The sequence below is a fragment of the Filicampus tigris genome, chromosome 12 (assembly GCF_054856515.1).
Source record: "Filicampus tigris isolate MCC_2025a chromosome 12, RoL_Ftig_1.0, whole genome shotgun sequence".
Taxonomy (NCBI): domain Eukaryota; kingdom Metazoa; phylum Chordata; class Actinopteri; order Syngnathiformes; family Syngnathidae; genus Filicampus; species Filicampus tigris.
In genome coordinates, this window is record NC_141228.1 from 6055425 (window position 1) to 6082530 (window position 27106).

The 27106-nt window shown below is 41.2% G+C and overlaps 1 protein-coding gene across 1 annotated transcript; it reads left to right on the plus strand.

The window, feature by feature from the left end:
* The first annotated feature begins 254 nt into the window (after positions 1-254).
* Positions 255-27094, plus strand: LOC147138160 (receptor-type tyrosine-protein phosphatase beta-like). The gene is given in 28 exon segments (XM_086047538.1): positions 255-317; positions 412-430; positions 822-1082; positions 1211-1471; positions 3036-3305; positions 4315-4578; positions 6808-6926; positions 7022-7163; positions 7279-7542; positions 7813-8073; positions 8208-8468; positions 10225-10485; positions 10565-10828; positions 12049-12309; positions 12415-12672; positions 12756-13013; positions 13131-13394; positions 13922-14179; positions 15800-16060; positions 16751-17011; positions 17398-17661; positions 17880-18137; positions 22233-22493; positions 22583-22843; positions 24517-24777; positions 26054-26323; positions 26688-26948; positions 27066-27094. Coding segments are annotated over 28 exon segments (6396 nt in total).
* Positions 27095-27106: the final 12 nt, after the last annotated feature.

Genomic DNA, 27106 nt, shown 5'->3' on the forward strand with positions numbered 1-27106 from the left:
CTAGAAGTTGCCGTAATGGGGTGATGAAGAAGTGCAGCATCTGAGTCTTCAAATGAATCCACCCACTCCTCCTAGTATCTGCCCTCCTGTTGTGTTCTTAGGGCAGCTTTGACAGCCCGAGGCTGTTGGTGGGTCAGCCTGTCCCCATTTGGGGAATACTGATTGGTTCGCAAAGACACTAGGTTCAACCTCAAGAGAATCCAGACTCCCTTTTGTATTTGACTCCCTTGTACTCTGAACTAATCCCTCATTCAATGTGAAAGATGGGATGGTTTGGAGCCGTTGGGTTTTCTTTTGCATTGCTATCTCTATCCAAGGTAAATATTTAGTAGATTAAATTAACGATTAATCAAAATGACAATGTTAACATCTAGGATGTGGTATTTATTACATTACATTTGTTATTTGCAGATATCTTATAGTGCAGATGGTGAGTAAAAAATTTAAGTTGCCATAACGGACGACAGCATGAGCATAGTTGACCCCTGCAGCACCCGTGCATTCGCATATTTTTCCAGTTTTAATTTTATTTTATTTTGTAATGTTTTTGTTATATTTTTTTTTTTTTGGTTGGATTTTTTCCCCCCAATTCCAGCCTGTTCTATGTCGAAAAAATTACATTTTTATTTGGGAGTTTGAAAAAAAAAAATCCAACACATTTTAATAGGCATCAATTATAGGTGGATTTTCGCTATTCGAGGACCAGCCTGGTCCCTATCCCCGGTGGATAATGGGGCCCGACTGTAGATCAGAAAAATAAAAGTGAGAAATAATTTTTCCTGTATAACACCATTTTTGTTTAAACTGTAAATCTCTTCCAGGATGTCAAATCTCAACAGCAGCACCTGCTGGTCCTTCTTCTATTATGGTTAAATGGAACCCATATATTGGGGCAACAACCTATTTTTTGGACCTCCGTGTGAAAAACAATACAAGTACTGCACCTGTTGTGGTGACTCTGCCAGCCAATCAGACAGAGAAGATTGTCCGAGGGCTGCAACCTGGAATTTACTATAATGTGACACTAAAAGTCTTTCAGCTCTACTTTGTGGTGTGTATGGACAAGAGTGAAGCTTCTACAGGTAAGCATATACTGTTTTTTTTTTTTTTTTTTTTTTTTTTAGAAGGAATTAGGTTGTTAATTGTTCAGTGCCCTTTATGTGCAGTAAAACGTGTTCATAGTGACACACTTTTGTGCATTTTCCTCCAGTTCCTGACACCTCACAGATTGTAGATGGTAGAGCACTGTCAAGTACTTCCATTATAGTAAACTGGATGGAGGTTCCCTCAGCGGAGTACTACCTCCTGCAAGTGAGCTCCGAGGATGAGAGCCAAATGTTCAACCTGACCACAACCAATCTTTCCACCGTGGTGGGAAACTTGACCCCTTCCACCAACTACGATTGCTTCGTCTACACCGTAAACCATGCAGGATTGGGTGGCAGAAGCAAAGAAAGGACTGTCACCACATGTAAGTCACGTCTTGAAGTACACAAAAAATAAACACATTCTGTTATTTTTTTTCCAGTGTAAAGGGATCTCTAGCTCTAAAAATTCCCATTCAAAGATGGCACAAAATTGCTGAACAGAAACCAACGTTAAGTACAAAAACTCATTTTGTGCATGTTATCACAAAAATCAACTCACTCAAAGATATTAATATTACACTTCCATGTGTTTGTCATTCATAATCCTCAAATTAATAGGCTGGCTCAGTCACTTGTATAACCGCAGTGCAGTATACCGCAGTAAACTTCGTCTCTGATCATCCCCTTTTCATCGCCGGTGCGTCATCCATCAAAACGGTCATTTGTCAAATTAAACCACCATGCTCGTTTACAGCACTATTAAGTGTTTAATAGATACATCTTTTTGGAGAACACACATTTAGTAATTCATGCGCTTCAAACAAACTGTCAATGTTTTTTGTTGAAAAAAAACAAGTGTCTGTTTGTGCACTTTAGTTTGACGACTTGGTTCAAATTTTTAGATAATTTCATTATCATATATGCTGTTATGATAAAGACTCTTTTGTTTTACATTTAAATATACCAGTGAAGTTATGTACTTCAAGCGGAAATCAACCCAAACATATTTTTTCAAGAATATGTTCCCAGCAGGCCCACTAGTTGAAACATGGCATTCTGATTAATATTGTGTTTGTGGAATATGAGTTAAGCAGCAAAGTCCAGCCCTTTTTAGCCATCTTTGGCCATTTTGTCATTTCTGTCGACTGAAAATGACATCACAACTACTCACGGCTCAGGTAATGACCAATCACAGGTCAGCCGTGATTGGTCGTTACCTGAGCCCTGAGTAGTTGTGATGTCATTTTCAATCAACAGAAGTGACAAAATGGCCGCCCCCAGAGATGGCTAAAAACGAGTGGATTAACTCTTATTACACAAACGCAATATTAATCATATTGCCTTGTTTCAACTAGCGGGCTTGCATAGAACATATTCTTGAAAAAAATATGTTTGGGTCGACTTCCCCTTTATCTCATCACAGTAGTATACACAGCAAGCACACTGGAGCAAAGACCGACTTATTGTGCAGCAGTTTAGGGTTTTTAATGCCTTGCTTAAGAGCACTACCGTTGTGGGTGGCAACTGTGTTCCCCTTGGCACTGTTTCTTAACATAACAATTTGTCAGAAAAAAATGATGGGGTTGTCAGTTATCCAGGTCACTAAGGTAAAATAAAAAACAATAACTGGGCCTTTATTCAAACTACTATAAACACATCAGAACTGAAGGAATCAACATTTGATTTTGAAAGTATAATTGATTATTCTGCAGAGTGTTCCTTCATAATAATCCCATCCAATCATTAAAATCATGTGAAAGGTGGGAAGTATCCTGTAAAATGCCACTTGTAATGACACCCATCACCTCAATGTGGACCGTAGTGTTTATGTTTAAACTGTCACATATTTAGTAACCAAGGTCTATTTTCTATAATTGTACAGTACTGTTTACTTTGGATTAATATTGCAGGATATGTATAGATGTTCCTCTCATTGTCTGCTTGTAGTGATGCGGCCTCCTGTGGGTGTCATGGTGACGCAAACGGGCCATGACACAGCAAGGGTGATGTGGCTGCCAGTCGAGGATGTTCTGTTGTACCACATCGAGGTCCAGAACAGTGGTGAACCCAACAATGAACCAAAAGTGTATGATGTTTCCGACACCAGTGTGGATCTGGATAGCATCCTCCCATGTTCCACATATACAATATCGGTATCCTCATTCAGCTGGTTCCTGCAACCGAGCGAGCCCACACTCTACATATACACTACTAACAGTAAGTAAGCAGAGCCAAGCCATTATTACTAACTTTTTTTTTCCCAATGCTTTTGAATGAGCATCCATTACACAAGGATTTTTGCTATTCGTAGACCGTCTCGGTCCCTATCCCTCTCAAATAGTGAGTGTCCCCTGTCCCCCTGGGGAAAAAACGAACTGAAGGGAGAATTTTATTTCATTTTTATCAGGGGCGGAGCTACATGGTGACTTTCTGGCCACCCCCCTGGCCACCACTGGATCGATGGAAAGATTTTGACACGTGTGATTTTTCTGCCATTTTCACCTGGATTCAGTGTACTTAGCCCCTAGCTACTCTGCCACAAGTTATAGTAACTGCAGAATGAAAAGAACACTTGATTCTTAGAGTCACTACACGGAGACACTTCCTCCTCTTGAGGCCCCATTGTCCTCCACTGTTGTTGTTTAGTGTCTAGTTCTGATTGATGCATTTAACTCAGCATGGTTTTCATGGTTTCCAAAGCCAAAGAGAGGCAAATGTTAACCCTAAGCCAAGATGCTATATGGCAGTGATTCTCAACCAGTGTGCCGTGGCACATTAGTGTGCCATGAGAGATTTAAAAAAAAAAAGGTTTTGTTAATTTCTTTATGCCAACCACATAGAGTAAAATGCAAAACAATAAAATGTTCTTCCACTAGATGACAGAATGTCCATAATGATCCTGTAAAGCCATTTTTTTGTGAATTGTTTTGTTAAGTTGTGTGCCGTGAGACTTTTTGCGTGAAATATATGCCTTGGCTCAATAAAGGTTGAGAAACGCTGCTATATATGTTAAAATGAAAAAATGGCATAACACACAATGGAGAAAACAGGAGTAAAAGCACCCCGTCATAGCCAATATCAAGCTATTTTAATATGCAGCTCTGTGCCGCAGTCTTGCAACCATAAATATTTGAGAAATTATCCACAAATCTTTGGTTTTCGTACAGCTGATGATAAATTTGATGGCTAAAGCTGTAACAGTAATCCTGCACTGTTTAATTTGCAGAGTTGACTCCAGTTTCCGCAGTATCAGTGGACTACAGCTGCGTCTCTCAGTCCATCATGGTGCACTGGACGGCAGTGTTTGGGGCAGACTCTTATAAAGCCACAGCGATGGGTCAGAATGGCACCATGCTGACATGTACCAGCCAGGGTACCAGCTGTCACATCAGTGGAATGAGCTGTGGCCAGACATTCAGGGTTCACGTCACACCCATTTCCGAAAATTGTGAGAACATGAGCAACACCACCTGGGCTACCTTTCAGACTGGTGAGAAAATGCATTATAGTTCAATTGATATGACATTTTATCTATAAATGCACACGCAGTAACATAGACACTGGGCCTGGGTGAGTCAAAAACTTTTAATATAAAAAAATATGTCTTGGCTGAATGATTCCTCATGGGTGCCCCTTTTTGGTGATGTTTCCCGCCGGAAGGAGGTGCCGGAGAAGAACCTGGACTCACTGGAGGGACCACTGGACTGATTTACTAAAGGTTTCCATATGCAAAAAAATGGGCCCAAATTTGATTGTGCATGTGAACAGATGTGGAAGCTGATTACTAACAGAGCGCAATCAGGATTGCGTCTGCCAAAGGCGCTCAGTTGCTGCACAGTACATTTTACATGTTGTGCATGGGGGGGGAGTAAATGGAAATAAAGGAACTTAGCACACACAATGTGATTCATAAGCCTGAGACGAATTCCAGTGCCTAATTTTGTGTCTAGGAGAACTTTTCCACATGTGTAAATGTTTTTGAAATGCCAACAAAATGATCACAACTTTTTTCATTTTCAGCAATGCAATTTTGGAGCCTCTTTATGATGAAATTCCTTCCATCTTGGTCATTTCAGACCACTGTGACAATTAGTGCTGCACTATCCCAGAACAATTTTTGGAAGTGCTGTTCCAAATTTTAAAGGCCATGTTAAATATTATGGACACATACATCCACACTTAGCACACAAATACTGCACACACAAGTCCAATCAAACTTAACATGGCGTTTATGCCATTTCTCATCCACTACCACCTATCAGTACAAACTTAATTTCTCTTCTCTTTTCTTCTTTCTTTCTTCTTTCTTCTTTCTTTTCTTTTCAATCGGTTATACCAACACCGTGAACTTTCGTCTTTATTTGTCCACCCCCCCTTTTTCTTTTTTACCATTAAAGTACTGTATAAATAAAGTTGTATTGTATTGAATTGTATTATATGAACTCAGCCAGAGCACCTTTTGTTTGAAGCCACCTACTTTTCAAATGGGCACAAATAACAGACATTATTAAATTAACTTCAAATGGAAAATCAACATAAACATATTTTTTTCAAGAATATGTTCCCATCAGGCCCACTAGTTGAAACACGGCATTCTGATTAATATTGCGTTTGTGGAATACGAGTTAAGCAGCAAAATCCACCCGTTTTTAGCCATCTCAGGGGGCGGCCATTTTGCCACTTCTGTTGACTGAAAATGACATCACCACTACCCAAATAGGTCAGCCGTGATTGGTCGTTACCTGAGCCCTGGGTAGTTACAATGTCATTTTCAGTCGACACAAGTGACAAAATGCGATGGCTAAATACGAGTCGATTATTCTTATTCCACAAACGGAATTTTTATCAGAATACCTTGTTTCAACTAGTGGGCTTACGTAGAAGATTTTCTTGAAAAAAACATATTTGTGTTGACTTCCGCTTTAAAGTGAATAACATTGAATATTTAGTGGATGCATGCTCTGTTGGGTTAAGGTCCAGTGAGTGACTTGACCGGTATAAGACTGTACACTTTCTCCCCCTGATGAAGTCCTTTGTTGTGTTGGCAGTGTGTTTTGGGTCATTGTCTTGTTGCGTGATGAAGCTTCTCCCGATTAGTTTGGATGCATTTTTCTGTAAATTCCTTGACAAAATTGTTTTGTAGACTGGATGCTGGATGTTTTGCATATACAACCAAAACTTGCAATTCCAGAACATTTGTAGGAGACTGTATAGAGTTTCTTTGGGAGCCCTTTTTTTCCTATTTCCCAAGTCTACGTTTATTTGTGAGCATCGGTAGGTGTCTCCTATGAAATCTGAGACTCCCATTGAAATTAATTTTTATCACATTGTGTTCCACACCGTACATCCTGCTTAGAATGACCTGTTTGTGTTAAACCTGAAACCTCATACAGAGGAACACAAAGCCACAGTATAGTGCAATCCTCAGCATCGGGATTTGAGCTGCTTTTATGCTTGATTTTTCAACATTATCGATTGTTGTGATTAACGAGAGATTAAAAAGAATGGGCGGCTTGCGTCAGGAAGCGTATCTGTCAGGTGTAAAAACTGTGCCCGGAAAAACCTGTGAGTCACTCAATATGCTGATCCGTCATAGGACAAACCATGAGTTCCAACAACCTATTTCTGTGATGAATCATTATCTAGACATAAAAAAAAAAAAAAAACTTTAAAAAAAAGTATGCATTTGTAATTGTAATTACAATTTGACTCTTTTAAGTGCCCTGTCCTCCCAAGAACCTGGAGTTGTTGCGAGATTGTTCCAGTGAAGTCATCATCTTTTCCTGGGAACATACAAACAACACAGACCATTACATGGCCAGGGCAGTAGACTCCAAGGTACATGGTTTTGTGTTTTGTTTAAATGATCATTCGATGTAAAAAGTGTAAGACAGTTTTCACAATACAAATTTTGATGGCATGTCTCTTCTTAGGGAGTAGTTCAAAACTGCCTGACATTGGACAACTCATGTTATTTCACAAATACCATTTGTGGAAGACAGTACTACTTCACAGTCTATTCCATCTCAGGGCAGTGCAAGAGCCAGACAAGTTCAACAGTTGATATTCGTACAGGTGTAGTGACGCTTAAATGCAAATGACAACATATTGAATAAGTAATAATGTAATATAAAATACAGGTAATTAATTATCATAATCTCATCAATGAAACTTATTTGCTTGCCTCCAGCACCCTGTGTACCCCAAAATCTGCAAACCTCGGCGGACTGCAACTCTAACCTTTTGGTCAGTAAGTGGGACCTCGCTGAGGGTGCACTGCGTTACACAGTGGAGGCTTTTGGCAATAAGGGACACAGCTATTACAACTGCAGCGCACTTTCCAACAGCTGTGCAATAGAGAATGTCCCCTGCGGAGAATACTTGACTATCTTTATCACAGCTTTTGATGATGAATGCGCAAGTCCGAGGAGGCTGGGACCTGTTGCTGAGACAGGTCAGGCCATTTATTCGTCAAATTCATTATTGAACACTTGTATCAAAAGAACATGAACTGCTGTGTAGTAGCCCTTTATTGGGCACGATACAATTAGGATTATTTTTAAAAGTCTGCACATGTTCTTTAAACTGGACTGAGAATGAATGATGTGGGCAATACAGCTTCACTCATTAGGCAATTGAATGTGTTTTTTTTTTTTTTTTTGTGATTGTTGACTGAGTATAAAAATGAGATGATTCTTATATTTTGTCGTCCTCTGTCCTCTAGTCCCATGCATGCCTCATAATGTGACAGCAGCCAAGGAATGTGGAGCTGACTCCATTACGGTGACCTGGGCAGTGTCAGGCAGTACTCTCTTCTACGTTGCCATGGCGAGAGACAGCAGTGGTGTCATTCACAGCTGTAACACAATGGACCTAACCTGTACGATCACTGGCTTGAAGTGCAGCACGATTTATACTGCATATGTCCTTGGCTCCAACTTCAAGTGCAACAGCACACAGAGCGAGGCGGTCACCATAGAGACAGGTGGTGTTACTCTTCTTGTTCAACCCCCTTTTCGCTTGTGTGTCTTTTGACAATATCCAAGTATCTTGCGACACAAATGCATAAACATGCTTTTGCATTTTCATAAAAGCAACACGTCCATCCTTTGTTTTTAGCGGCTTGTCCCCCGAATAATGTCACTGCCTCTTTGGATTGTGAAGCCAATGAGGCCCTCATCTCATGGCATGGCCAACCTGAAATGAACTCTTACACCGCCACCATTGTGGATGAAGATGACAGACTTCTGAGCTGCAGTTCAACTACAACCACCTGCAGGGTACCAAACCTGAAATGTGGCCAACTCTACACTGTTACCGTCTGCCATCATGATAGTATCTGCCCCAGCATGCCTTCTCAACCCATCTACATGGAATCTGGTGGGATTTCCTTTGACAGTACACATCAACGCCATCATTTAAAGTGGAAGTCAACCCAAACATATTTTTTTCAAGAATATGTTTTATGCAAGCCCACTAGTTGAAAGAAGGCATTCTGATAAATATTGCGTTTGTGGAATAAGAGTTAATCCACTCGTTTTTAGCCATCTCTGGGGTTGGCCATTTTATTACTTCTATCGACTGAAAATGACATCACAACTACTCAGGGCTCAGGTAACGACAAATCACAGCTGACCTATTTTCTGAAGCTGAGCTGTGATTGGTCGTTACCTTCAGGTGACAGAAATGACAAAATGGCCACCCCATGAGATGGCTAAAAGCAGGTGGATTTTGCTGCTTAACTCATTCCATAAACGCAATATTCATCAGAGTGCCTTGGTTCAACTAGTGGGCCTGCTGGGAACATATTCTTGAATAAAATATGTTTGGATTGATTTCCACTTTAATGACATTTCCTCCATAGTTGATCAAGGACATTTTCTCAAATGACCATTCCATTTATTCCATAATTGCATTTCTTTCTCAAATTCTGACCTTTATTTCTTCCTGCTTGTCTCCTCCCAGTCCCTTGTGGGCCCCAGGTGGATGCCCACTTAGACTGTCAGTCACTGATCCTCACCATCGGCTGGAACGGATCGAGTGAAGCGAACAGTTATATCGCTGTGCTCTCACACAACAACACACAAACATCTCGTAACACAACTGAGCCCGAGCTGAGCATCAGCGCACTAGAGTGCGGGCAGGACTACTCATTGGAAGTAATGTCCATCACTGATAACTGTGTCAGTCGTCCCTCAGTCTTACCTGTCTGGAAAGGTAAGTGAGCATGTGACACTTTCATTTTTTTCCCTTTGTCTGACAAAGTATGATTGCTGAAATACAATCGGTTTTGGAAAAGGGTTACGTAGGTATTTTATCACGTGTATTAATGCAACAAAGCATTTTATTGTTTCTAATTCCACGTTTGCCAATGCTAGTGAATCTTTTAAATGCTCACAGTAAGTCCCTGCTTTATTGCAATTCACCTATCGCAATCCCCCTTTAGTGCAGAATAGATTCTTCATCAAATACACATTTTTTTATGTTGAAACACATTTATAATTTTTGTTTAAAACGTTTCATTGTGATTACATTAAGTGGGCAGGGTATTTTAAAGGGTAAGTCAACTCCAAAATGGGCAATTTTGTCACTTCTGTCGACGGAAAATGACATCACAATTGCTCAGGGACCAGGTAACAACTAATCATGACCCATCTTCAGAAAACAGGTGAGCCACTAGTTGAAACACGGCATTCTGATTAATATTGCGTTTGTGGAATATGAGTTAAGCGGCAAAATCCTCCCATTGTTAGCCATCTCTGGGGGGGCCATTTTGTCATTTCTGTCAACTGAAAATGACATCACAACTACACAGGGCTCAGGTAACGACCAATCACAGCCCGCCTGTTTTCTAAAGCTGAGCCGTGATTGGTCGTTACCTCAGCCCTGTGTAGTTGTGATGTCATTTTCAGTCGACAGAAGTGACAAAATGGCCGCCTCCAGAGATGGCTAAAAACGAGTGGATTAACCCTTATTCCACAAACGCAATATTTATCAGAATGCCTTGTTTCAAGTAATGGGCTTGCATAGAACATATTCTTGAAAAAAATATATTTGGGATTCCACTTTAATCCTGCAATGAAGAGGAGATCACTATACATGTGAACTTCTGAGCTAATCATGGTTCCCCTTACAGCACCATGTGTGCCCACTAATGTGGTGGCTACGACAAACTGCGGCCAGACTTTTGTTGAGGTGTCATGGCAAGCAAGTCGTGGCGCTTTGTACTACAGAGCGGCTGCAACACACGAAGATGGCCATCAGATATTGTGTGCTTCCAATGAGACGAGCTGCAGGTTGGAGGGTCTAATGTGCAGTCTGGTCTATAACATTGCGGTGTCTGCTGGGAACAACAACTGCTTTAGCAATGAGAGCCCCGAGGTAGTGGTGCAGACAGGTAAATGCATGCAGAAATATACTGTAAATAAATGTTTTGTTTGCTTACATACTAACTGTATTTCTATATATACATGCAGCGCCATGCCCCCCTTCCCAGTTGAACGTCTCAGTCAACTGTAGCAGCAACATTGCCACGTTGAGCTGGAACAGCAGCCCTAATGCAGTGTCCTACACTGGCAAGGGCGTGAGCTCAGATGGACTCACTGTGACTTGTGAAGCAGTGACAAACCTTGTTTGTCAATTAAAAGATTTGCACTGTGGCAAGACGTACAGCTTCACTGTGTCAGCCATGAATGGCGACTGTCAAAGTCCTGAGAGCGAGCCAATCATCCATGAAACTGGTGGGTGTCTCTTTCATTCTTGCTTTTTCTTGACTTTGACACAGTGAACAAAGTTTGAGTCACGTATTTACACCCGCTGAATGCCCATGAACCTACAGGCCACTATAGGCCTCTTTCACAGTCCTGTAGTGAGCATTTTTCCCTCCACCACACATTTTGATCACTCTTGATAATGTAGAAGTGAGCCAAAAGAAGTTGATGCGTGTAACATATTTTTCATTTTGGATACGATTGTAACGTTGTACACAAACCTCTGTAGAATTTTACTGCGTTCTCCTGGCATCAAATGTTTTCCATATTTTCCAGTGCCTTGCTCATGGACACCCTAGCAGTAGTCAGAAGCTATTTGCATTTTTGTTGTTGTTGTTGTTTTTTTTGTCCGCTGCGAGATTTGAAATGTACAAATCATCGATTAAGTGGATTTGAGTTTTGTAGGTCCAGGATAGTGTCTATGCATATGTATCCAATGTAATCATCAAAACTAGTTATGTTAAGATGACCCCAAATGTTCCCAGCTTGTGTTGGAGGCACTGTGTCACAAAGGTGCCAAATCACACGCATGTCTTTTGGGCATGTTGTTGGTTACAAACAATACCACCCTTCTTTGACTCATGGATTCTAAAGCTGAGAGAACTCTATCAAATGGAAAGAATAACTTACTCATTGAGACTTCAACTACATATTTTTAAAAAGGTTGTGGGGCCCTGCGGAGGACTTAATACGAATGTATGAATAGGAAATATGTTGTTGTTCTTGTTTCTCTTTTTTTGTGCGCTGGTTGCATAATGATTTGTGTTTGGTTGTGCCACTTTTGAATCATTGAAAGCATATATTGATTATTGCTGCATAGGAAAGACGTATTTGGGAATGATTGTATCACCTTAGCAACTTTTATTTTATTATATTTTGGGATGCGTAAAATGGTATGAATGATCTGTTGTTGTTAAGAAAAACCCTGAATAAAATATAAGAAATATAAGAAATTTTAAAAAAAAGTTATTTTACCTCAATTTGCCAGACAGATTGACCAATAAATGAAAGATACGTTTTTGACACTACTTATATAATGTTAATCAATTTGAAATTAATTTCATAAAATGTACCTAAATCGTTCATAATTTTCTTGCTATCTCTTATGAATGTATAATTAACTACATCGTGACAAAACGTTTTTTTTTTCCTTACATTTCAAACAATTTGTTTAACTCTGCCCATGTCAGCCCCATGTATTGTGCAGAATGTTGTCAACGCCTTGAACTGCAGCACCAATAAGCTGACCATCAGCTGGATGACCGGGCTAATGCCTGTAAACTACAGTGTCAGTTTCCTGGATGGAGATGGAACGCAACTAAAATGCATCACAGAGACTTCCATGTGCACAATGGCTAACTTACCATGTGGGAAGCAATATGAGACAACAGTCACAGCAGTTAGCAGCACTTGTGAAGGACCAAGCAGCCTTCCAGAGACTGTTACTTCTGGTGAGACTGAATGTTAAATGCAATAAAGTGCATCACGTGTTTTAGTCTTCAGGTTCAATAGTCTCAATTTATACTGATGTTTTCCCCATTTCTGTGTTCTCTCAGTTCCTTGTGTTCCTGTAAATGTCCAAAGCGTTGTAGAGTGTTCTTTGAACACATTGCATGCCTCATGGGATCCATCTGCCGGTGCACTGTCATATATCTCCACCCTGACTGGAGTGGAAAATTTTATTTCTTCCTGTTCCACATCAGAGCAAAGTTGCCAATTCCCAGGCCTACAGTGTGCTAGCACATACATGCTAAGTGTGGTGGCTCAGAATAACCACTGTAACAGCTCAGAGAGCACCGTGATCGCTGTGACTGGTAAATTTGTTTTCCTTATCATGAGCTATTTCAAGAATGACTGAACAATTTTAAATCGCTACTATCTCTACATCCACCTCCAGCACCCTGTGAGCCTACGAGTGTCGGAGTTTCTTTCAACTGCATTTCTGGGGTGGCGACCGTTATGTGGGAGCACAGCTCTGGATCTGAATATTACACAGTCCTGGCTGAGGCCAGTGGACACAATGACACGTGTACTTCCACCATGAATTCTTGTGAGCTGAGCCAACTAATATGCGGGGAAGACTACACTGTTACGGTGCTGGCAGAGAATGGCGTCTGCACCACTGCCGTCCATGCTCAAACTAATGTGACAACAGGTACAGATTGACATACTTTAGAGACAATGCAACCCAACAATGCTGTGCTGCACTTTGATATAATGACTTTGTGAATGCCAAAAAAAATTGGGTAGAACTGTTTGTTTCCCTTCCCAGCACCCTGTCCTCCAAGAATTCAAGCCCAACCACTGGACTGCACCAGCAACCAAGCCTTGGTCTCCTGGCTTCAAGACAAAGATGACTTAAACGTGACAGTCAGTGCAACCTCCAGCACGGGGCATTCTACTTCCTGTGATTCTACCACCAAGCTCAACTGCACCCTGACCGACCTTCTCTGTGGACATGCATACACAGTCCATGCTGTTGCACAAGGAACTCAGTGTTCGAGCAATCCCAGCTCTACCTACGAAATTATGACAGGTTTGCTTGCTAATTGCAAAACATACTATTGTTTTAAAGAGGAAGTCAACCACCCGAAATTCTTTGCAATAATATATATGCACCTTCACGAGTCTAATCCTGGCGTTTTGATTAATATTGAGTTTGTGGAACACGAATTAAGCAGCAAAATCCACCTGTGTTTAGCCATCTCAGGGGGCGGCCATTTTGTCATTTTCTGTCGACTGAAAATGACGTCACAGTTGTTCAGTGCTTATATGACAACCAATCACGACTCACCTGTTTTCTGAAGCTGAGCCATGATTGTTGTTACCTGAGCCCCAAGTAACTGTTTTGTCACTTTCAGACAACAGAAGTGACAAAATGGCCGCCCCCTGAGATGGCTAGATTTTGCTGCTTAACTCCTCAAACACAATATTAATCGTAATGCCATGTTTTGTTTAGTAGTCCTGCATAGAACATATTCTTGAAAAGAAAATCTTCCCCTTTAAGTAAGCGTACAGTGCATATGTATGAAAGCTCTGATATTCAATCTACTCTCTTTGCAGCTCCCTGTACTCCTACAAATGTGGCCCACACATACTCCTGTGCAACAGGCTTAGCTACCGTGAGCTGGGATGAGACTTTGGGCAGCAAGCAATACTATGTCCATGCCTATTCTCCAAACCACATGAGCTCCTGCAGCTCGACACAGACGGATTGCTCCCTACCGTCACTGGGCTGTGGTCGCACGTACAACGCGACTGTCATGGCAGTGAGTGACCACTGCAACAGCAGCATGTCTAGTGTAACACAGATACTGACAGGTGAGAGAGGAATCATGTGGATCATTTTGTGGTGGATAATGTAATTGATGTCTAAAACCTTCCAATTATTTTCTCTGATGAGCTCCACTTTTGTTTTGGCAGTGTATTATGGATTATTATTTTTGTACAATGACAGACTTCCCAATCAGTGTTTGTAAATCTTTCTTTAAATTGGCTTACAAAATGTTTTCAAAGATGCCTGAGTATTTTTCCCACTTCCTTCATGTTGTCCATCAAGTAATATTGATTGAGGTCATTCCCACAAGAATCTTTTAAAAGCCTAAACCATCACATTACCGCCACTAAATTCCACAGATAATCTTGTATTTTGGGAATCATGATTATTTCTAAAACCATTAGCTTTTCCATCACTTTGGCAACGTTTGAGCTTTGTCTTATCAGTCCATAGAACTTGGTCCACACATTTCTAAGGATTGACTTTGTACTTCTTGGCAAATTCCAGCCTGGCCCTTTCCATTGTTCTTGTAACTGAATGTTTTGTCACTTCTAGTGCAGCCTCTGTACTTTAGTTCGTGTTTGTGACCATCACTCCTGCTCTCTGCAGGTTCTTGCTGATGTTATTAACAGTTGTTTCAAAGAGGAAGTCAACCCCAAAAATGTGGAATATGAGTTAAGCAGGAAAATGCACCCGTTTTTGTCCATCTCAGGGGGCAGACATTTTGCCACTTTCTGTCAACTGAAAATGACATCACAGTTGCTCAGGGCTCAGGCTTACGGCTCACCTGTTTTCTGAATCTGAGTCATGGTCATTACCTGAGGCCCGAGCAACAAACGTAATATTAATAAAAATGCTGTGTTTAGACTAGTGGGGCTGCACAGAACACATTCTTGTCAAGAAAATTTGGGGGGTTGACTTCTTTAATGGCTTTGTTTCGTCCTTTTAACGTTTGTTACTTACAGTAGTACACTAGTGGTTTCTTTCTTCTGGACATTTCTAATGGTAGCATTGGCTATGGTTAGTATTTGTTCAATGGCTCTGATTGAGTTCCCATTGTTCAGCTTCACAGTTGTGTTTGTTTTTTTATGTTGGTGAGATCTGTTATTCGTTTAAATGTATTCTTCATGGGCAAAACCCACATCGGAAATTGAGCATAGACATTCAGAGCTATTATCATAATTGTTTGAATAATTTCAAGAAAACACACCCTTTGATCACATGTTCCAATGCTCTTGCACATATGGGGCAGTTCAAACAAAAGGTTCTACTGAACGATTAAAAGATGCTATGTTGACTCTCACTTGTTATTTTATTTTTTTAGTCTACACTAAAAAATAAAGGATGCTTCACAGTTGAAATATTTTGGAGGGAAGCGGATGTGCTGGATTTCATTTATATTTAGTTTGCTTGACCCTATAAGAAGAAATTTCATATTGAGAGGGCTAGTTGTGATGGTGTTTTGATGTGATGGCTCTTTAGCAACCAATACCAATTCCATTTATTTTGTACAAAGTGACTCTGAAACTGATGACCCTTTGGCATCTTTGTGACCTATTCCTTAAAATAGTTGAAAGAGCGGGTGAAAGAAAATGACCTAATACTACTGAGTACATTGTATGCATCATAACTCAACAGTTTTTCTTGTTTTTATTCTCCATCAGCACCCTGTGCTCCCACGGAAGTTCAAGCTTTTTTGCTTTGTGATGACAACACAGCAGAAGTGAGCTGGCAGCCTCGTCCCGGTGCCATGTCATACAATGTGACAGGCCAAAGCACGAGTGGTGACATAAAACAGTGCAGCACAAATGACACGCATTGTCATCTGCCTGGAATGATCTGTGACCATACCTACAACATCATTGTCACCCCGGTATCTGACATCTGCCATGGCTTGGACAGTGACCCGTACACCTATATTGCAGGTAATGGTCCAACAGTACTTGCTCTTACACTCTTGCTTTTTTTAAGGTCAGAGGATGTACTAAGTATGAATATCCTAGTAAATTCGTAAAATATGTCTGTGCTTGCAATAGTATCAAAAGTTGCATCATGAAATTGCATTGAGTGACAAAATTGTAAAATAAATATCTATCATCCCTCTATCCATGGCCCTTGCACACACTCTCTCTCTCTCCACCCACCATATATATATATATATATTTTATTATTTACTATATTATTTATTTTGACTTTCTCCAATGAGCCGTGGAGCAATTTTTTAAAGTAAGACTACGTAAAAGTCTGTCTTTGTCTGTCTTTGCGCCAGTGGCTCCTCTAAATCTGGCTGCAAAGTAAGGAGAGGTCAGCTGCCACGGGATGTAAATAAAACTGAGTTAACTGAGTTAATTTTTTTTTAGTGCTTTATGAAATTTAAACTAATCCCCAGAATTAACGCTTTAATTTTAACAGCCCTAATATATATCTAAACTACCCTTCAAAAAATAAAATAAGTATCTGTATATAATAAAATTGGCCAGCAGTAAATAAGCAGTAAATATAAGTGACTACAAATACTTTAACATGTTTGCCACATTTTCTCCACTTTACCTCTTTCTTATTGCTCTCCCGTCCTCCTTTTATTTCATTTTATTTATTTACTCACTTTGCTTTAGGTCCCTGTCCTCCCAAAAATGTGCAGGTGTCTCTGCAGTGCAATGGAAGTGCAGCTCACGTGACTTGGAACGCTGCAATGCAAGCAGGATACTATGAAGCCACAGCGGTAACCTCTACGGCTGACCACCACAGCTGTAACTCTAGCGATACGCACTGCACACTCACAGGCCTCAACTGTGGTGAGACAGCCGACATTTCTGTTGTGACTGTTGGGAGAGGATGCTGGAGCGAACAGAGCCTCCCTATGTCTTTCAAGTCAGGTAAAAAGAAATGTGTATTGTAAAAAGACATTTTTGTAAAAAGCACATTTTCATTATCACCAGTAATTCAAATTCTGCATGGATAATTTCCAGCTGTAACATTATGACCACTTGCACAACATAATGTAATCGATCCAATAGTAGAGCGGTAGCAAAGTTTCCAACTTTACAAAAGAGAATGATTCATAGTTTTATTGGACACATTTAATTATTTCTTTAGTTAAGTTTGTGCATTTCGGTGGAGTGGACTTACACTGCATCACTCTGGGAGTTTTTGGTATTCTTAAAAATATTTTTTTTCATTTAAAGGTGTTGCAATCATATTTTTTATTAACTCATTTTGATTAAAGATATTTAGAGTGCCTTCATTCCTCTCCGGTTCGTAGTTATCTGCCCACCATCATCAGTGGCCGGAGAAACAACATGCGCCAACAATGACATCACTGTAAAATGGGATACGAGCCCAGAGAGTGGCGCTACCTACATAATTCATAGTGAGGAGGAGAGTGGCACCAGCGCCACATATTCTACAACCCAAACATACTATGTCATCAGCGGCCTGCATTGTGGCCAGTTGTATACGCTTGAAGTTGCTGCCATGGACGCAGAGTGCACCAGTGCTGTCAGCCTGCCAATACAAACGCAAACAGGTTCTTACCTTTACCACTCTATATCAGTAGCAAGTGTCAACTGACTTTTCTCACTGCACTAGTCTGTACTTGTTTGGCAGGGATTCCATACTTTTGTCTGTGTCAATTTTCTAGTTTTATGCAACATATTTTTGAAATAGTCTATAAAGCAAACCTTGCATTTGGCCACCTATGCGTCAGTACTTAAGATATGTTTTATGTTGATGTTTTCCCATCAGCTCCATGCCCTCCAACTAATCTGACGGCGAGTGCTGAGTGTGGCACCAACTTGGGAGTACTAACCTGGGCTCCGAGTGCTCATGCTATCAACTACACAGCTACAGTGGCTGGTACCCATGGTCATGTGGTCACCTGCTCCTCCGAATCAACAATTTGCTCAGTGAAGCTGGACTGTGGATATCAGTACACAGCAACTGTGGTTTCTTACAGTTCCACTTGCGTAAGTCTCACAGGGGCTACTACAACATTTGAATCAGGTATGAATCAGATCCATTGGTTTGGTTAAGTAAAATCCCCCATATTGATATATGACTGGATCCATTTTCTTCACTAGCTCCTTGCTTACCTGACCGAGTGGAAGCGGCGCTACACTGCAATAACAACTCCTTTGCAGTGCAATGGAGAGGCAGCGTTGGCAATGTTACTACCTCTTACACAGCCATCGCCATCGGCAGTGATGAGAGCCGTGTAACCTGCAACACCACAAACACGGACTGCACCATTCAAAACCTAAAATGTGGCCTCATCTACAGCATTGTGGTCACCACACCCTCAGTCAACTGTGGCACCATAAAAGGCTCAAACTACATGATACAATCAGGTAATAAATCGTTTGAATACCATTTAAAGGTGTTGTCATTTTCAGTCAACAGCAGTGGCAGTACAAGGCAAAATGGCAGCCCCCTGTGGATAAAAAAACTGTGGCTTTTTCTATTTAATTCAAATTCCAGAAACATATTTCCCCCTTAAAGATGTTAGAATGATGTCATAATATAAAATAAAATATAATAATAATAATAATAATAACAATAATAATAATAATAATAATAATGATACAACATGGCGGCACGGTGGTCGACTGGTTAGCACGTCCGCCTCACAGTTCAGAGGTCGTGGGTTCGATCCCGGCTCCGGCCTCCCTGTGTGGAGTTTGCATGTTTTCCCCGTGCCTGCGTGGGTTTTCTCCGGGCACTCCGGTTTCCTCCCACATTCCAAAAACATGCATGTTAAATTGATTGGATACTCTAAATTGCCCCTAGGTGTGATTGTGAGTGCGGATGTTTGTCTCTGTGTGCCCTGCGATTGGCTGGCAACCAATTCGGGGTGTCCCCCGCCTACTGCCCAAAGACAGCTGGGATAGGCTCCAGCACGCCCCGCGACCCTTGTGAGGAGAAGCGGTACAGATAATGGATGGATGGATGATACAACATCATAATAAATACTAATATAAAACACTTTAAAATGTGTGTTGTTACATTACCGAATGAAAAACCTACAATGCTCACCATTTTATCTAATGACGAAAAATAAATCATTTTCAGACTGTGACTTATGCTAGTGATGGGTGAAATAACAAAAAAAAAAAGGTTAATCAAACACATTTAACCACTATGAATGACAGCTAAGTATTATTTTTAAAATTCATAACATACCTGTGCACTTATAACTTAGTCACATCGCCAGGCTAAAACTGGTTCACCCCATGGACAAAATACCTTTAAGCAAAATTCATGTAGTGATGAGCACTGTACAGGCACCGCTGCGTTGCAAAAAAAACCACCTTTCAACTCATTTAAAGAATTATGATACAATTCTTCGGCTGCACAACTCCCAGTCCCTCATCCTCTCTAAATCCGACAATTTCTTCTTGTTGACCCTCTTGATGTTCAGCTCCTTGTGAACCAAACAATGTGCAAGTGAATCTGCAGTGCAGTACCAACATGGTGTCGGTGACATGGGGAAACTGGGGTCCAAACCAGACCCAGGTGGTGTCAGCTATGGACAGCAGAAAACTGACAACCACCTGTAACTCCAGCAGCTCCAACTGTACTTTTGACCAGCTGCTATGCGGGGAGAACTACATGATCAACGTAGTCGGCCACACTAATTCATGCAGCAGTGAACCGGCGTTTGCCCAAAGTTTCGACACAGGTACCAACCACTTGAATTCTACTCTATAAGATGAGTACCATGCTAAGTGTGACTTCAAATGTATCTCTCTCCCTCCACCACCAGCTCCATGCATCCCCACCCACCTCACAGCACATGTGGACTGCGATACTGGCATCACCGTGGTAACATGGGATACATCCAGAGGCGCCACATCTTACACTGTGTATGCACGGGGAAATCTTGGCCACAATGCTGAAATCAACACCACCGACACCAATTGTGATTTCCCTCACCTGGCTTGCGGACAGGATTACACCATTACCATCGTGGCTCGCCATGACACCTGCGTCAGTTTGGTCAGCGAGCCCTTCTACGCCAGCACAGGTAGTGACATGGAAAACGTATGGAATTCTACGTCCAATAACACTGCTAAAAGAACTTAGAGGTGTTGATAGTGATTATGTGTAACATATCATGAGGGACTTACAGATGCATCTTGGGGAAGTCCATCCAAACATATTTTTTTCAAGAATATGTTCTATGCAGGCCCACTAGTTGAGAATGTCCTCATTCTGATGAATATTGCGTTTATGGAATATAGCAAAATCCACCCTGTTTTCTGAAGCTGAGCCATGATTGGTCGTTATCTGAGCCCCGAGCATCTGTGATGTCATTTTCAGTTGACAGAAGTGACAAAATGGCCGCCCCATGAGATAGCTAAGAATGGGTGGATTTTACTGCTTAACTCATATTCCACAAACGTAATATTCATCAGAATGCCTTGGTTCAACTAGTGAGCCTGCATAGAACATATTCTTGAAAAAAATATGCTTGGGTTTACTTTCCCTTTAATGAATTTGAATATTGTCAGAAAGTTCATTTATTTCCGTAGTTCAATTCAATAAGTGAAACTCACATGAGGAATTTTGGGGTTTTCTATAAGTGTGAGCATTAATAATCACAATTACGAAAATAAAACCATTAATTATTCCACTCTGTGTGTAACAAAATTATATAATGCTGTATATGAGTTTCACTTTTTGAATTGAACTACTGATATAAATCCAAATCCCACAAAGTTCTAACTTATTGCAATCGCCTGTACATACAGTACATCGAGATCGTGGTGCAATCCATTTACCATCCATATCACATGTCAGGTTTCCCTCACCCGCTTCCTCACGCACACGCACACACACGCAAACACTTGCCTTCCCTCCCATGCAGGTCCTTGTCCTCACAGTGGTCTGGAGACTACATTGGAGTGTGACATCAACACAGCAGTGGTGTCTTGGACACACGGCAATGGCATTCGCTACTACAACGCTTCTGCCGATGCCTTTGACTTAACACATGGGGTAACTTGTTCCACCAATGGCACCTCCTGCAATATCAGTTCTCTGCATTGTGGAGAGAGCTACAAAATAAGTGTCAGTGGACAAGGACGCAACTGCTTCAGTCCTGCCCATGAATGGCACCGCATCACCACAGGTATGCACCAGAGTGAGACCTTGTCTCATATAGTCAGTTGTATTTATTTGCACTATTAATTAATTGCAAACATTAGCCCAAATAAGACAACGACGAATTGGCACTATGCATCCTTAGCGTGACATTTCCTGCATCTGCATTTGTTGACAAATTATCTCATTAAAATTAAACTCTTATAACGTGTTAATTTAATTGTCCCAATATACAAGATGTAATAGCAATATTGAACTTGTTGTTGGTAATGGCTGTCAAATTGGCTGTCAAATTTGGGAATTTTGGAAAACAGATTTATTTATTTTAAGAGAAATGTTGATGTTAAAACTCTGCATAATATTACAGTGTCCTACAATAATATTAAACATTGTACAGAGAATAAAACTCTGCTCCATAATATAATGTTACCATCTAGGATATAGTGAATTCCCTTGTTCTTTTTCCACTTTTTGGTGTCATTTCCAGTCAGAAGGAACCCATTTGATCAATGTACTAAAGTAAACAAAAAACTTACTTCAACCCAAAAGTGCACCACTGTATGAACAATTTTGGTCTGTAGTTGATTAGTCAGATTTCATGATAACTGTAGTATCAAGTTACATGTAAATTTACTGTATATAATGGAATGAAATTTTATTAATAAATATACTTTGTATATTCTGTACATACATAAATTTTTATAGCAATTATGTAGATATTAACATTAATATTGTATTGTTTTTTGCTTCATTTGTACTTAAGTCCAAAACCTGTAATGTTATGATGCACCTTTGCATTCAGCATTGCATGCCGCACTATATATTAGATTTTATGCAAACATTATCAGGGCTTTTTAAAGTAAGGCTGGGAGAATGTATTACTGCCATGAAAAAAAATGCACAAAACAGCTAATTAGTTATTGGACATAATTTAAATGTATGTGACGGTTATGCGCTGACATTTTGCCAAACCCGTTTGGGTCTCTTCCCCTGCAGCACCTTGCCCTCCCACCCAGCTTCATGTTGACTCGTCCTGCAGCGCAAACGACATCTCGGTGTCATGGCAGGCCTCACGTGGCTCAGTGAGCTACACGGTAGTAGCAGAAAACGAACAGGGCCTGCGATGGATGTGCAACACCAGCAGCACTTCCTGTTACATATCTGGTCTTCTATGCGGACAGCAGTACCAAGTCTATGTTGCGGGTGTAGATGAAAACTGTATTGGGGCCAAAAGTAACATTGAAGCTATTAGAACAGGTGGGATACATTCGTATTAGAATACAAATAAACGCAAGATGGCATTGTATGGTCACTAACTACAGTAAGTCCCGTCTTTACTTTCACAGCACCCTGTGTGCCGCACAACATCCAAAATGACCTTGACTGTCTGTCTGGTGTCCTCAACATTACGTGGCAGTCGACAGGTTATGCTCCACACTTCCATGCTTCTGTTGTGAGCAGCAAAGGCGATGTCAGCATGTGTATGACGGACATGCATCACTGCATAGTACCGGGCTTGCAGTGTGGGCTCACCTACAATGTGACAGTTGTGGCCCAAGATGACACCTGCAACAGTTCCCACAACCCGGCAGAGCAGGTCACTACGGGTAGGTAGACTGTCGTTCGGGCTGATTAATCCACACATAAACCTAAGCACACCAGAAATGCATCATTCATGTAGTGTTTTTGTGTGGAAAATGGTGGGGCAACAACCATTTACAGTAGATAAACAACATACTAAGAAAATTACTGAACCTTCGCTGACACATTATTAACTCATTCACTGCCAGACATTTTCAGACCCTCTTTTACCCTAACGCTTGAAAAAATTTGAAGAAAAACATAAATACGTTCCTGGGATTGAATGGCTTGACTGTGAAAACATGAGTATATTCATCAATGGCAGTGAATGAGTTAAACTTTCAATTTTTATTCCAACCACAATGTATGAACTCAGACAAATTGAAATGAAAAAAAAACATTGAATGAACAAACAGGTGTCAATAAAGATTGAAATCCATTTTTGGGGCCCTGTAACCCACTTCAAGTGGAGATACTCCATCATGCTCACTTTTCTGTTTCCATAACAACCATAAGCAGATGGATTTTCTGCCCCAGAGCTTTGAACAAAGAGAGAGAGAAATTCAGACTCACTACTCTGCTGCAACTGATGCCATGCTCTATTTGTAAAATTATCTATGTTGTAGCTAACTACATCTGCATAATCTATCCATCCATTATCGATACCGCTACTCCTCACGTGCTGGAGCCTATCCCAGCTGTCTTCGGGCAGTAGGCGGGGGACACCCCGAATTGGTTGCCAGCCAATCGCAGGGCACACAGAGACAAACAAACATCTGCACTCACAATCACACCTAGGGGCAATTTAGAGAGTCCAATCAACTTACCATACATGTTTTTGGAATGTGGGAGGAAACCGGAGTACCCAGAGAAAACCCACGCAGGCATGGGGAGAACATGCAAACTCCACACAGGGAGGCCGGAGCCGGGATCGAACCCACGACCTCTTAACTGTGAGGCGGACGTGCTAACCAGTCGACCACCGTGCCGCCCTGCATAATCTAATGAAATGCAATTTCTGTCAGAAAGTTTATGATTATCATGGCTATGAATGTCATCTTTTGGGATATTTGAAATGTTCACATTTAAGAAAAAGGTGGCAGGGTGAAAAGTGGTTCGCATATTCTCTTCAATTCTGGGATTGGGGTTTTGAATCGGGCCTTCGGCCTTTTCGTGTGGAGTTTGCATGCTCTCCCCATGCTTGTACGGGTGTTCTCTGGGTACTCCGTTTTCCTCACACATTTTTAAAATATGCATGTAAGGTTCATCGAAGATGGTAAATTCAATTCTAGTTAGGTGCTAATGTGAGTGTGAATGGTGGTTTGTGTGACTGACTTGCAACCATTCAAGTCTGATGTGTACTCAGCTTCCTGCCTGAAGTCAGCTGTTTAGGCTCTAGATTACCCGTGTCCCGAAAGAGGAGTGTTGTAGAAAATGGTTATAGAAAAAAATCAAACTTGTGGTGGACTTTGTGTCCAAGAATGGTTTAAATATATTATAAAAAGCCCCAAATGGTTTTGACATTCATGCCCATGATAGGTTTATGTAAATGTCTGTCCTACACAAATAAGCACTGCCAATCAAAACGGAGCATTTTTGTTTTTGTATGATTTTGATTTTGTTTTATATTGAATGTCATCAAATTCAAATGATAATCAGTCCACACGTGTTATTCTACTTGTACAATCTCCCTGTCAAGCCCCGTGTCCTCTGTCATCCTTCCTCGCCACTGTGGACTGTGACACCGGGATTGTATTTGTGAAGTGGACCAACAGCGTCGCGGGGATCATCAACACAGTCTCGGCTGTTGACACCTCAGGTCATCTGCACAACTGCAGCGCTATTGAAGGCGGTTGTCATCTGAACACACTTGAGTGTGGGACAGACTACAACGTTAGCATCACGCCATCCAAGGATGGATGTGTGGGCAGAGACAGCTCAACAAAATGGATTAAGACAGGTAAAGAATGCTAATATTATAAAATTAATGACATATGGCCCTATTTTTGTGCCCAGTGCAAGTCCAGTGCAAAGTGCAGTCTGACTGCGCATGGGTGGAGTTTTCTTTCTTTTGGTATTTTCCTAGAGCCGTATAGATAAAAGGGGGCGTTTGCGCCGTTGTGGGATGAAACGTAGACAATCAAAGAGGCTCCCCTCACTCCCTTTAAAGTCAGGGGTGTCGAGGTGCACACAGTCCTTGACGTTGCGGAAGCAGAAATTGACTCGCTGCGGTCTGCAGGAGATTGGTGCACGCAAAGTTCATTTATAAACTGCAAAATCTTCCCTTGCAGATGATGTAGTCGGTAGTGCATGTGAAGTGAGCACTTGGAGACCGCCTTCTCGATCGTGCATCCGTGTGTAACCTAAAGCACCCCACCACCACCACCCACAGTGTGCTGTGCGGTTAGGGGCCGCGGGGGGTCGGTTTGGTTCTTAAAATCTTTTTAAGATGCTAATGATAATAATTTGCTCGACGAATTGATTTCTACAATGATTCAGAAGGATTGTCCCACACTGTTGACATATTTATAAATGAAATATGATGACATCCACCATATACATCCACGGAGCTCAGAATCTTTCTGCCTGCGCCTCCATCAAATCCACCAAAATCACATTACACCATCTGTGCCACAACTTAGACCTGCTTTTAGCTAGTCTAAATGTAGTCTACTTTTGGCCATCAAATTACCAGATGTGCCAGGGGCATGCAATAGAATATACTAAAATGCCTACCAAATTCACAAACATGCTAACTAGACTTGCCCCGGCCCGAAAATGAAGATGCACCCATTTTTACACTGAGCGCATGGACGTCTGTTTACAAAAATCGGGCCGTAGTATTCTCTCCTTAATTTTAAATCCACTTATATATCATATTCGCTCCTTAATTTCACATACACTAAATGGACACAAGAACCCACCACACAAAGCAATGTCCATAAAAGCATGGTTGGAAGAATTTGTTGTGGAAGAGCATAAATGAGAGCTGTGACCTCTACCCCAACAAACACTTTGAGGGGAACTCAAGAGTTCAAGCTCTTAAGATACAATTCACTTTTTCCTCTCACAATTTTGGTTTACTGAATGTTACGGTCAGGTGTCCCCACTTTTGTCCATAGATTACGTATATGAATGGTAACATTTTCTTTTCGGGTAAATTTGAGCTTAATTATATTTAAGTACAAAGACAAAAATTGAAAGGTGAGTCTGACTCTCATATTTGTTTCTAATAGTTCCCTGCACGCCTCACCTCTCTGATGTGAAGATTGACTGCCTTACAAACTCGGTCTGGGTGATGGGCAAGGATGCTGCTGGCGCTGAGGATTACATCGTCCAAGTGATGGACAGTCTGGCTGACATCCAAACATTTCAGTGCAACTCCACATCCAACAGCAGTTGTGCTCTGCCACCACTGATATGCAGCCAGAACTTCACATTTAGCCTGAAGGCCCGTGACCAGCAGTGCACCAGTCAACCGAGCAACGCAGTCACAATTTTCACTGGTATGTGAATATTTTTTTCCTATTCATTTGTGTTTTTTTTTTTTTTTTTGTGCAACTTTAGTAAATTCCACTGTCTGAAAAAAGTCCTGGCTACATCAATCATCAGACTTTATTTATATAGCATTTTTAATACAAAATATGCAACTCAAAGTGCTTTACCTGAGTTAAAAACAACTAAACCCAAACAATACATACATATACAGGTTAAAAATAAAACAGAACTGACCTTAGAAACCTGAGGCTCAGCACAGGGCATCCAGGTGACAAAAACACCTTAAGGAGCCATCTGCGTCGGGGCAGGACCATAAGCCACGCCGCAGGCCATCAACATGGCAATCATGAGTGCTGTTTCTCCTCCCTGCAGCTCCCTGCCCTCCTGCGGTTGTTGAGAAGTCAGTTAGCTGTGACAACCACACAATCAGCATCTCCTGGGCGACTGTTCCTGGCGCCATATCGTACACAGCTGCATTGGAGAATGTGAACGGGCACAGTGCTTTTTGCATGACTTCAGACTCTAGCTGTGACATCACTGACCTGCCATGTGGAGAGATGTACGTCCTACTCGTCACGGCCGAGGGGAAACATTGCAACCGTTCTCAGAGGCAAGAGGATATAATCAGGACAGGTGAACTGAAATCCTGTATTGGCTGTAAATCATACCACAGTTGGAAACAAGTGATTCGCTGTACATGTGTGGGATTTAAAATGAATGATTTCTTTCTTAGTGCCGTGTGATCCTCAGAATCTCCAAGTGAGCCTGAGCTGCAGTGACAACGTAGCCTC